This window comes from Dufourea novaeangliae, unplaced genomic scaffold, assembly GCF_001272555.1.
Source record: "Dufourea novaeangliae isolate 0120121106 unplaced genomic scaffold, ASM127255v1 scaffold16, whole genome shotgun sequence".
Taxonomy (NCBI): domain Eukaryota; kingdom Metazoa; phylum Arthropoda; class Insecta; order Hymenoptera; family Halictidae; genus Dufourea; species Dufourea novaeangliae.
Window position 1 is genome coordinate 4,030,547 of NW_015373891.1, and position 12,230 is coordinate 4,042,776.

The 12,230-nt window shown below is 37.5% G+C and overlaps 1 protein-coding gene across 5 annotated transcripts; it reads left to right on the forward strand.

Annotated features, from left to right (window-relative positions):
• Nucleotides 1-13: 13 nt before the first annotated feature.
• On the forward strand, nt 14-8,328 carry LOC107188029 (glutathione S-transferase 1-1-like). Of its 5 annotated transcripts, XM_015576268.1 has the most exons (7): nt 14-91; nt 187-370; nt 3,534-3,694; nt 4,318-4,376; nt 4,453-4,594; nt 7,387-7,554; nt 8,107-8,328. In XM_015576268.1, the coding sequence occupies exons 3-7, from the start codon at nt 3,551-3,553 to the stop codon at nt 8,242-8,244; spliced, it is 651 nt and encodes a 216-aa protein (XP_015431754.1). In that variant the 5' UTR covers nt 14-91; nt 187-370; nt 3,534-3,550; the 3' UTR covers nt 8,245-8,328. The 5 variants fall into 5 exon arrangements, with proteins under 5 accessions (XP_015431754.1, XP_015431763.1, XP_015431740.1 ...); XM_015576277.1 differs by lacking the exons at nt 14-91; nt 187-370 and adding an exon at nt 387-459; XM_015576254.1 differs by lacking the exons at nt 14-91; nt 187-370 and adding an exon at nt 1,289-1,468 and having other exon boundaries at nt 8,107-8,327.
• The last annotated feature ends 3,902 nt before the right edge of the window (nt 8,329-12,230 follow it).

A 12,230-nucleotide genomic window follows, 5' to 3' on the forward strand; every position in this document is an offset into this window, starting at 1 on the left:
TTCAGTCTACGTACTCCAGTTTTTACGAAACAAATGCTTTCTACCCGGTTTGTTACTAAAAATTACAAGGTCTTTATCAAGCTATATAAATGTAAATATTCACAATCTCGTTGTGTTATGTAAATATTTGCTTGTATGAAATTATTAAAGAGATTTTTTTTTTCGAATTGCATTTTCTTCTTTTAGGATAGCGTGTGTTATCATGAACAGTTGGCGTTAAGAGTCGTGGATCTATCCGTGAGACATTGCGTAACGTATTATGATACGCGATATTATTCTCCATGATGGCGCAACCAACGATGATACACGATTGTAATAAGTGATCGTTGTCGACTTGTGGTCCAGTGCCGTAGCAAGAGCAGTGCAACAGGTAGGTGGACCAGCGTGGAATCTTCGATGTGCATTTTCAGGGCGGAGTTCATTCAATAAGGCGATCTACAGCGGATGGAAGAAATGCTGGTAAAGAGATCTGATAAATCATATCTAAATGTTTGACTTTATTTTCAGTTGTAGTAAATTTTCAAATATTCTGTACAAAAAAGTCATGTTTAGTAATATTTTCTTTTATTCATTATGTGTAGTAGATTTCAACATATGTAGAAATTTCGAGCAATACAGTCTCAATAGTATCTGTGATTTTTTCATTTCTTCTTCTGAGTTCTTTTTTAAGAAATGAAACTTGCATTGCATGCAGTGATAGATCTAAAGGTAATTAAGTTATTGATATAGATTTTATGTATAGCAGTTCAATAGTTCACGAAACATTTCGTCTTAAATCTTGCAGGAACTTCGAAAAATAAAATCTGATAAAATAACTTGTTAATGCTATTTATTATTGAGATGAAAATCTGAATTATGTAAAATTCCTCCAAGATTAAACACTAAAATATTTCGTTAACTATGTGTATGTTATAATCATGACTGTCGGATTTGAGTTAGTATTGTGGTTCTATGTTATTTTATCGAGGAAGAAAGTGAACTTTTGTCAAAAATTGGTAAAAGGTTGTAGAAATTAAAAACTGTTTCGAATAACTGGAGTTTGTAGAATTATATAATATTAATAAATACTAAAATCAATAACGTTAGCTTCTGTATTTATTGCAGAATAATAAGATAAATACACAGCATCAAAGTATTAGTAATTTAAACAAATACATAGAAGGTCGTGTTCAACAGGCCTGATGGAATCTTTCGAGACTAGAACGATGAGCTACGGCACTGATCGCCCATGGGCGTATCTTGAGCAATAGTATCGAGTCTACGTTGGTGTTCCCTGGAAGAACGGGATACGACTGGTTCAATGGATACTCGGTTTATATTGGAGTTGTCGGTTCTATCTGTTTGATAATCGAGGACCAAACCGCTCTGCAGATTTCGGCCGCTTTCACGGGCCGATCCCGTGCCATGTATAAATTTCTCCAGTGTTCTCGTGGCCGTCTACAGTGTCGATCGTATTAAATTTTGGCAGGTACATATTGACAGAAAGCGTCTCCACGCTCAGAATCACAGATTGTTTGTATTTCTAATCGGGTTTCAAGTGTTACCGTGCAGCGTTACTCGTGTGTTGTTACTATTACTTATCACATTAGGTGTTAATATTTAAATGATAAACAGATTGCTGCGTGGAAAATATTCGGTACAAGTTGAGTTATACATTAACGTTACGGTCGAGTTAGTCGTGAGTTTGATACTATTAAAACAAAGGAAGTGCAATATCTAAAAAAAAACAGATTTCAGCTTGAACACGATACTGAATCGGTAGGATTTCGTTAGGTCAAATGTGTTTGGTTTGATTTTAATGAAACTAGAAATTTTGTAATTCTATTTGATCATTCGAAATGAAACGATGAATTCTAAAACGTTCGAAAGGTCGTACTTTTTTATTATTCTTTCGTACTTTTTTATTATTTTTTTTATTATTTTTTATACTGTAGGTAATCGGATAATATTTAAATGAGAAAAAATGGTAATAACGTAAGGATGCAGCAGGCACGGACTCTCTAGTCAATAAAAACGATTCTGTGATCTGGTGTTTGCTCTCTTCACCTTATTGTTATTCGAGGCACGTTTAACCCGCGACTTTCGTAGCAGGGCGTAGCGGTAAATCGTGGTACTAGCGTGACAAAGATGGTTCTGTGTAATTATTCAAACAGTATTAAATTTACCACGGAAAATTCTAATCATCGTAATCCTCTAGAACCAGCTTTTTTCTTTTTACCTGACTCACCTGTCAGCTCTTCTTTCATTCATTTGAAATTTCCTATAACTCATTTTCCATTCGACACAAGAAAACGAAGGAGCGATCGAAAATCCCCGGAAGTGCTCCGGTAAGAGTTACGACTGTGTTATTCGAGGGGTAAAATTTCAAAGTTTACGGAGTGGTTGCAGCAAGTGTGAAACGTAAGATGATACGGAGTGACAGAAAAAAACTGGAATGAAACGGAGACCGATTTTACATCCACCACTTAATGACAGTAGCACAGGGTTGAACATGGACAGACAGCGCAGAACTACTGTTACGTCTGCGGTTGACTGTCTTCTTTTTTCTTGCGTGTATATCACGCAGACATTAGAATACATAAGCATATCTAGCAGCAGAGAAATGAAGAGAGGAAAGCTAATGTAGACGTTGGTTACATCTATCGTATCAGATATGTTTCGTTGTACTGTATCGAGTATAGAAGGTGTCGCGTGTAACTAATTTTCAGCATTTCTCAAAATTTAAGTTGTAGCTTTTTTTATTTTAAATTAAGTAGTTTTGAACGTGTCCTGTGAATTCGTCTTAGAGTTACAAATATTTAAAATATTTCGTGTTTAATTCCATCGTTTTTAATGGAACCATATACAAGCTATGACAATAAAGTTTCGAGAGTACTTTCGTTTCCAGTGACAATAATCTAAACGGTCACGACACCCCGATGTGTGACCTGATCACCCCTCAAACTGTATGTGAACGGTAAACAACTGGAATTTGTGTGTTGTGTCTCAAGGGGTTCACTTTGAAGGCGATAGCCTCGCGTCTGTTCAATTTTCAAAATACAATTTTTAAACGAATTATTCTCGAAACTTTATTGTCACACTTCGTATTATTTTATACATTAATAAATGTAAAATGAAACGCTACTTTTTTCACTCTTTTCTCTCCGCTTTCTTTTATCTCATATCAGCCACAGATCTATTTTTGAATTATCTATAAAGGAAATATCAAAATACTTATATTTGAAAAAGATTAGTTTAGCCTTAAAACGACAGCTCCATTCGCACCAACAACAGTAATTTCATATTTATACGTATAACGTAAATACTCTTTGCGGTTAAATAGTGATCTCATCTTATTTGTGAACTTCTTTAATAGGATCGTTAAATGAAATTTCAGGGAAATAAAATACACGAAAGTTCAAGTGGGCAATTAATTATTGCATGTCGTATATTTGAAAAAGACAATCAATTAAATTCTCCGGATACGTATAACATTATAAATGAATACGTGTATTAGCGAAGAAGACATTTTAATGAATTAGTATTATTTGCAGAAATACCCGAAGACAAAATGTCGAAGGTCACTTTGTACTCTCACGATATCAGTCCGCCATGCCGTTCAGTCCTGTTGGTGGCCCATGTAATCGATCTTCCGTTGAATATTCACGAAATAAACCTCACGAACCACGATCAGACGAAGGATGAATTCGTGAAAGTAAGAAGAAATTCTTTGGATGATATATAAGATACTTTTTTGACCCTCGCGATCCTATGGTCGGGTCATGGGTAACACATTAACGAGAACAATAACCGGATTGTTTATGCAGCGAGCAAACGAATAGCGTTTTGTGTACAGGGTGTTTCATCTAACTCGATCATACAGAAAGTGTTTCAGAAAGCAAGTTTTCACATTAATAGAGATTGTATTCGATTTTGTTTAGACAATATTTTTTTACATCACTTACGAATTTACATAGGACGCACAATGTGCATGGCAATTCGTTTGAAAAACGATTCGTACCCAGCAAACATGTTTGCAATAAATATCTGTGTTAATTAATTTTCCTAGTATACTAATGATGAGAGAGGTATAAGTAATAAAGTGTTTATTCTCAGTACTGTATATGCCATTGATAATATATCCTACAAGTGTTTTTATATCTTTAGTTCAGTTGGCCTTGTACTTCGTCTATGCAATATTTTGGATAATCTAGATAAGTGAAACATTCTCTATCTACGTGTCTGGAAAATCGTATTATGGGTCACAGTTTAACGGTCCGTAATCCGAGGGTTAAAGAGTGAACATAATTGTTTCTAACTATTTCCTCTTCTTAATAGATCAACCCCCAACGTATGATTCCGGCCATAGACGACAATGGTTTCCTCCTTTCGGACAGGTAAACGATGAAACTATTCGTGAACTTCGACCATAGGTTCCGCTGCTTCTGGCATTTATGAGAATTTTTCTTGCAGTCATGCTATTATTACCTATCTGGTAGACAAATACGCCAACAACGACGACATATACCCTAAGGATATAAAGAAACGCGCGCTAGTTAATCAGCACCTTTTCTTTGACGCATCTGTATTTTTCGCCACCATGAAGACTGCCTTGGTGAGTAATTGTTCAATAATTTTCATTACTAAGGTGTCCTAGGAAATCGTGTGTCTATAGGGTTTACTGGGTACATTCATCAATGAGTCCACTAACAGACCCAGCAATAAACATACCTATTGAAGCTACACATCATGCTCCTCTCCTATCATCTCTGCCGCAAAAAAAACCTCATGCATGTCGGAATATTTGAATTAGGACTGTTATACTTCCTATGAACTTCCCAACACAGTCCTCTTTCAGAAGTCTTAGTCCTCTACCCTTATTTTACTCACTGTGCGGACAGTTCTTCCAAGAACAATATCCTTATTTCTAATGTAACACCGTTCGCCACAGCTAACAATCATCTATTCCAAACAAAAAGTCCAATGACAGTCGACAGTTGAAGGACCCAACCTGGTCATCACCACTGCGTGACATCAGGGCTGTTCAGTCTCGTTCCCTCTCTCCCAGTGAACCACGCACAGCCTAACTCCTTATAATAAATTCTTCGAAGGCGAAACAATGACAGACTATTCGCTGTCAATTCCATTTAAAACACGTTATTGACGCTAACAGGCATAATTTCACTTAAACCAGCGCTGGGCAAGTCCCCCTTCCGGGAGCTAAACGCTGTCCCCACCACCGTCCGCGATTCCATGGAGCAACAGAGACAAGAGTTTGATCTTCTTTGTATCCACGAAGGCACACGTCGCGAAAACACGGTTGGAAGGAGAAGCAAGCGTGTCTGGAGCTTCTAGCTGTCCAGTGCTGACCTAAACGAATAATAATGTTCCCACCTTGGCGCAGTAGACTCACCCCTAAAATACTGCTCTTCAAAGTAGCATTAGGAACGTTCCAGCTCACATGCATTACACACACGTGCGCGCACCCCACTGTCTGTCGCCTTCCTGTAGTCAACAATTGATCCATCGACCGACCTACGGCGAAATCCCACATGTCATTGGCTCCCATTAATGTACTACCTCCTGGAAAAGGCCGCCTCTAAACACCCAGCAGTAGGGCTATACCAGACCCATCTTCCTAAAACGATTTTCATTCCAACACCCGCAAGATCGCCAAAGTAAGCAATCCCGATAAGCTCTCGACCGATTGATCATCGATCACCGTCAAGTGGACCGATCGTGGATCAGTTACGACTCGTTTACGCGATCTGTTTCGTTCCCGTATTCTCAGTCGATGGGCTTTCCGCAAAAGGCATAGTCGGTCCATCGGTGGCTGGCCAATTAAGCCGCGGCGAAAGGAGGTTAATGCGATTCGCTTTCCCGCGTACCATATACAGTACAGGCGCGCAGGAGGCGTTATGTGCGATAGAGGCAGAAAGTTCCCCGGGCATCCTGTCTGCCTTTTACGACGTCTAATAAAGTCGGCTAACTGCGGCATTTTTGCCCGTGACGGGGGCCAACTACTACGGACTCGTTCCTTACACCCTCAGCCCGTACGCTTCGAAGTGGCAGCCGGCTCGAACTAATTTTACGCGAGAAAAGTGGCCCGGGTGTCGTGAAATTTTTAAACGATCCTCTCCGTGTCTTACATTTTCGAAGCGAGGGACCCGATGCCAGTTTAGACCGTGTTCCTACGTAAACCGGACGCGCTAGGCGTGAAGGATCTTATTCGAAATTAAACGCAACACAGAGAAAGGTTCGCTCGTAAAACATTTTTACAACCACCAATTGGCTGGATGCTTCTCTTTCCGAGCATCCACTTTTGTCACACTTCTTTTCATGCCTTTTTAATCGCCTCCGTTTCCTTCCTTTTCTTTCGTTCGATATGTCCGTTTTATTGGGAATTATTGTGCTTCGTGAACAAGACACGAGGAACCTGTTAGAATTTTGTCGAAGTCGTGGGAAGTGTTTCAATTTGAATTTTTAGGTTGAGTAGTTTCTGTTATGAAATTAATGTCTGTAATCAGAGACTGATGGAAATATGAATATAACTGGCATTTATGCCTGTTTTTTGTTTCAAGTGTCTTTTAATACTATGGTAGTCTCCGTTTAATAGACACATTTTTCCTCATTTAATTGGGGCGAACTTATTCCCATCAATTTCTGGAACTGCTTCCACGGAGAGAGTCCACGTCTGTTCTGCAGATCGTAAAACAGCTGTTCCTGCCTAGCCTTTCCTAGAATACCTATCTGTCTTGATAACTGTCGCGACGCGGACCCAAGCCTGCGTAGAAGCTTGCTCTCTGTTTCACTCTCATTCAATGTTTCTCAATGTCCTAGCCTTTCCTAGAATACCTATCTGTCTTGATAACTGTCGTGACGCGGACCCAAGCCTGCGTCAATTAAATGGGGTCTACTGTGTTAGCAAGCGTACTACAATCACAGACGAGATATAAGAATAGACCTAACATCTTATGGGACTTACAATTAGTGTCTCACGAAATATAGTAAAAGTTTCCGATTTCAGGAACGACGTTCGACACCGTGATAACGCACAGCACACCCACACCCGTGACTGCATACAGCGACACATACATACATTATTGCCCCGGTTTCGCTAACAGGGAATGGAATACTGAAATGCAGGTGACAGAAAATTACATTGCATGCTGGGTCTATCCTTATATCTCGCTTGTGCTACAATCGAAGCTGGTGGTGGATAAGGAAAATTTGTCTAATATAAGAATCTCTATAATTTGGACGAAGTTGGTCCACATAAATATTTCTTGAATCTGCATGCAAGTGACTGAACGAAAAATTATGCGAAGTGAAATAAATAGTAGACTTTTTATGTCATTGTCTAATTGTCTTCTTTTTTTTGATAATTGTTCTCTTCGTTTGGTACAGAGACCGATCTTTCGGGAAGGAGTAAAATCGGTTTCGGAGAAGACGATGAACGAAGTGAAGAATGCGTATGCATCTTTGAACACGCTTCTGGAGGGTAAGAAGTGGCTCGTGGGTGATTCCTACACTATCGCTGACATCAGTTGCGTCGTCACCGCCACCGGTGGTATCGTAAGTTCAATATTCTATTAGATCGTTGCACTAGAAATGTATACGAATTTATTTACGAATTATACGAATTTTATTAGACAAAGTAAAATTAAATATATTTTACACACGTTTCCCAATGAAATATACGTGTATTTATATTTCATTATTAAGAAATAAAATATAAGAATTCGAAAAGCACTATTAACTGCTTGGTATCTTTACGCTCAAGTTTGTCATCACTAAATAATATTTCTCAACAGAACCTTATGTAGATGCATGTTTATGAAGTTTTCATTATTTGAATACTCATTATCATTGTTGGTAGTACCTTGAAATGAATACAGCACACTGCGTAATTTCGCAATAAAAAAAGTAACTATGTTAATACTTTTCATTCATAAAGATAACATCAAATATACCTATAGAGAAAATTGTCTGTTTCAAATGGAACGACACAATACGAACACTTCGAGGCAGATGAGCAAACTAGTTATCCAGATAAAGAGTTTAGAATAATAGATAAACGATTAATTTCTGATGCGATAACAATATGTTATTTTTCATGGTTCTAAGGCTCTTCTTAATCTGGACAACTACCCGAACGTGAAGGACTGGGTGCAAAGATGCGAAGCTGAGATCCCCGGCTATCAAGAAATAAATATGCCTGGACTTAACAAATTACAGGAGATATTACGTTCAAAACTCGGTTAAGCGCAAAATACTTTAATGTATTCGAATTTTTATACCGTACAGCGTATTTTAGCAAATATACACTATCGGTAGTAACATTCCTGTGTGGTGTACTTTGGCCTTTCGTGTTTAGAAAGAAGCTTCTTGCGATTCTATAGATCAATGATAATTTTACTTTCTGTATTGTGGATATTTTCAAATTACTGATTCGCGATGAAGTGATTAGAGCTTGCATAAAGTGTCAACATCATCAGAATTCATTTGCAGATCTATGTTCACAGAATATGTTTTTTACTTACCTCAATGCGATGACGGTAAACTCTCTGACCTGATATTTACACCGTTTCGTATTATTATCAAGAAGTAATTACTTCCTAACAGTTCAGAATGTTATTTTAATTTATGCAAATCACTGTAACCTAAAGTGGTCATTACACATCGATGAAGTTTCAATAAATTCTTTGCTTACAAATCACAATTAGGTAAATCCTTAATGGAGAATATTGTGTACACTATCGATCATACGAACACTTAGTTAAAGTTACATATCTTAGACCACGTTTATTATTTCATCATGGCATAAATGTTGCCCATCGAGCATTAACCTGTAGAAATCACCCCCCACCCCAACATGCGTAAACATCACATTAATGAGAACTGGGATTTTGAATTTTTGATGATTAAGAACTGGAAGAAACTAAAAGCAAGTTGAATTCTTAACAAATTTTTTAGGGTAAAATTTCCTAAGAAATTCCATGGTAATAATTACCAAAGTGACAAATAATTTTCTAACTACGAAAATTTGAAACCGTTACGCTAGTCCGATAGAATGTTACAAACGAAACCACGTATCGCTGGTGCAAATTCGTATAGTGTGGTTTCGGACGGTTAATGTATCCCCTTAACTTTATCCATTTCAGACTTTCAACAATTTCCTAATACCTTGCAACATTTATTGCATATTTGACGACTGTCCTAATACGTATGAGCAGAAATGTTAGTATCTGTTCAGTTCCAGTATTTCTAAATACAACTTAACATTTTCCTAAATATTTGCAATAATCATCAATCTATCTGTTCACACTGTTCACCGTCCATTCACGGAAGATTTCACAATTTCACCTCATCGAACGCTTTCCATCAAATGTTTCTTCTCAATCGTTTGCTGCTCAATTCCTGCTAATACGATGCGTTTGTACGTCGACTGACACGCAATATCGATAAAGCGCAGCTTGCACTGCATTTCTATCAATTCGCCAGGCGTATCGTTCGCCGGACACCACGCTTCCCGGAAGGGCTGATAACAACCTCGTTGATTAATATGCTGTCTCTTGTGTCGTCTGCCATTCGTTGCCCAACGCGTCTTTTTTTCACCCTAGCGATATACCACGAGGCTTGGGCATAAGAATCAACGAACTTTGTTGTCCCGAGATACTGTTTCGATGCACAACGTCCTGCCGTCCGTATACGGTATCGTTACGTAAACGAACGTTAGAAGGGAATTAGGTGTGTCCTATTCAGAATCTGTCGCATCGACCACTGTTTCGTAATTCTAGCATACGGTAAACGACACGAAAGACACTTCGTTTTCATGGTTAATTACCGAAAATGCATTAGCAACAGTCATGGCTGGTAAATTGGAATATTTAGTTCGTTTCAAGAATTAACTTTGTTAATTGTATATTCTGAAAGTTTCGGTGATTTTACAACGATTTTTGAGTGGTGATCCGAGGGACTCTGGTAAAAACTGAGGAAGAAGTGAAAGAAATAAAGTATCGGATGTTACAATAAATAACTCATCATTTTTGTATGTTAGGAGACGATATTATTTTATGTTGTAAAGATCTTTAAAATGATATAGAATAAAAATGATGTAGGATGTTGAAAACTATTTTGAATACCTACAAATGAAGCTTTCTCAAGATTCATAGAGATTACTATTAATTTTATCAAATATTATAATAGTGGATTCATTGCTAGAACTAATACATACTTGGTAACATTTGCAGACCTTTCTTTTATTTTTTTTTACTATGTCTTTCGGATAAATCGATAATGGTTGCAAACTCTACTTCTTCTCTGTTGAATTTTAATTTGTTTTGAATGTCTCTGTATATTCATTATTCATACCACTAACGTATTACTTTTTTCTTGGAGTTAATACGTATAATTGAAGATGCTGAAGTTCACCAACATTCTCCGCTATTTTCAGAAAAAACGTAAGCTTGTACATGTTCTAATTTAACTTCTTTAAAAGTAGTAGGAAACCTGTCATATTAGGTGTATGAATATAAGTAATCCACTATATTCTTTCACATGCTCTCAAATCAGAAGCTTATACTGTTCCAGTGATATTTGTTCTCACTCTCGACACTATTTGGAATGACGAAAAGGGTAGAAAAATGTTTTAACTTTAAACTGTTATACCAGTTTATTAAATAGGAATAGTGGATTACTTCTTGATACACCTCACATTTAGAAGACAGTGAATATTATGATTCAGTGTCTGTCATATTATTAATACTGTCATTGGAGACGATCGTTGTAAACATCTTGACGAACCCCTTATTTCATAAGGTGCTCAAGATGCTTATTCGAACATATTTGCATACACTTCATTATAAAAATGTCCATTGTCATACTGTACCTCAATATTGCATCAAGCATCCAAATAACATATTTGATTTCCGGATGCACCGTACACGGAAGTACCAAACGAGACGAGGGCTTAATTGCCGGTCAGGAAAATTCATGGTCTTCGATCGTCACCGAGGAGGTTCGAAACGGTGTTAAAGATAGCCTTCGGACAGTTCCGCGTAATTCTGCACGTAATGGTCGACATTGAACCTGATGCTGAGAGCCAGAGACGTTCTCCTTATCCTCCTTTTTTTTAATCCCCCTTCCTTTCGTTCGTCTCTTTCGCGCGGCCTGATCGCCGTGACGGTCGACCGTAATTTGCATGAATTAATACCTTGTATCTTCCGGCGATTTTCCTGCTTAACACTACTTACTACATTTTCACCGATTCGATACAAAGAGCCATATGTGGGACAATGTAGTCATTTCGCGAGTACACGCGAAACGTTGCTTGTTACGTTCGCCAAAAATAGATGCGAAATCGCAGGTGGAAAACTGTTCGTGGCGATCTCACCGTGGATCGAGGACTGTTGCTAGGAAATCTTCTGATAGATGGACAATGTCATCTGTGGAAGCGAAATATTAGTATTTAACGATTTAGGAAGATACGTAGAAGGGTGTGGTTGATTTCAATTAACCCTCGTGTAGTGTTCGAGTCAATTTGACCCAAGCTTATATTTTAATTTGTAATTATATATTTGGTCAGGGAAATTTGGCACAGCTATTAACATGGATTTATGGAAAAACATAAATTATAGAATTTATCGAACAAGTGACCTTGACAAGGAACGGGTCTGATCATTGAAGATGTCTTCTTGGAATCGTGTAACATTCTGATCAGACATTCTTCATAATAGATAGAAAGTAGAATATCTTCAAGACTAAATGTGTATTTTCCTTGCAGTTAGATATTCAAAACTGTGTACCAATTTATTAATTAATAATTGAAAGAAATTCTCGATTAATTAAACTAAAAGGACGATATAATCTGTACATTTTAGAATATTAAGTACATTTCATCCTTTTCAATCCTTAGTTGGTCAGGTGGGGTCTGAGAAACCTTACGAATATTTTTAGAATATTTTACTTTTAATCAATTGTTACTTACTGAGATGTTTTTCTTACATGAGAATGCAAAACACCTAGCTGTGTAATAAGTAATAAGATTTCCACCTGACCAATTAAGAATTGATCACCGATTTCTCTTTACGCTTCGTTTCTAGTCAAGGTAAAAATTGTTGAAAAAAGAATAAATGACCCGTTCTCGTCGCAATCGTGCAGTATCAATGGAGATATCGATGCGCGTGAATATAACGCGCATTTCTTTGTATCACCGATTTGCCTAAGTTTCCAGCCGCGAGGCGCCATTG

What these genes read in the sequence shown, in the direction of transcription:
- LOC107188029 (XM_015576268.1), top strand. Translation starts at nt 3,551, where the DNA reads ATGTCGAAGGTCACTTTGTACTCTCACGATATCAGTCCGCCATGCCGT. An exon ending in CGAAGGATGAATTCGTGAAA is followed by an intron (nt 3,695 to 4,317) that starts GTAAGAAGAAAT and finishes TCTTCTTAATAG; the next exon opens with ATCAACCCCCAACGTATGAT. An exon ending in TCACCGCCACCGGTGGTATC is followed by an intron (nt 7,555 to 8,106) that starts GTAAGTTCAATA and finishes CATGGTTCTAAG; the next exon opens with GCTCTTCTTAATCTGGACAA.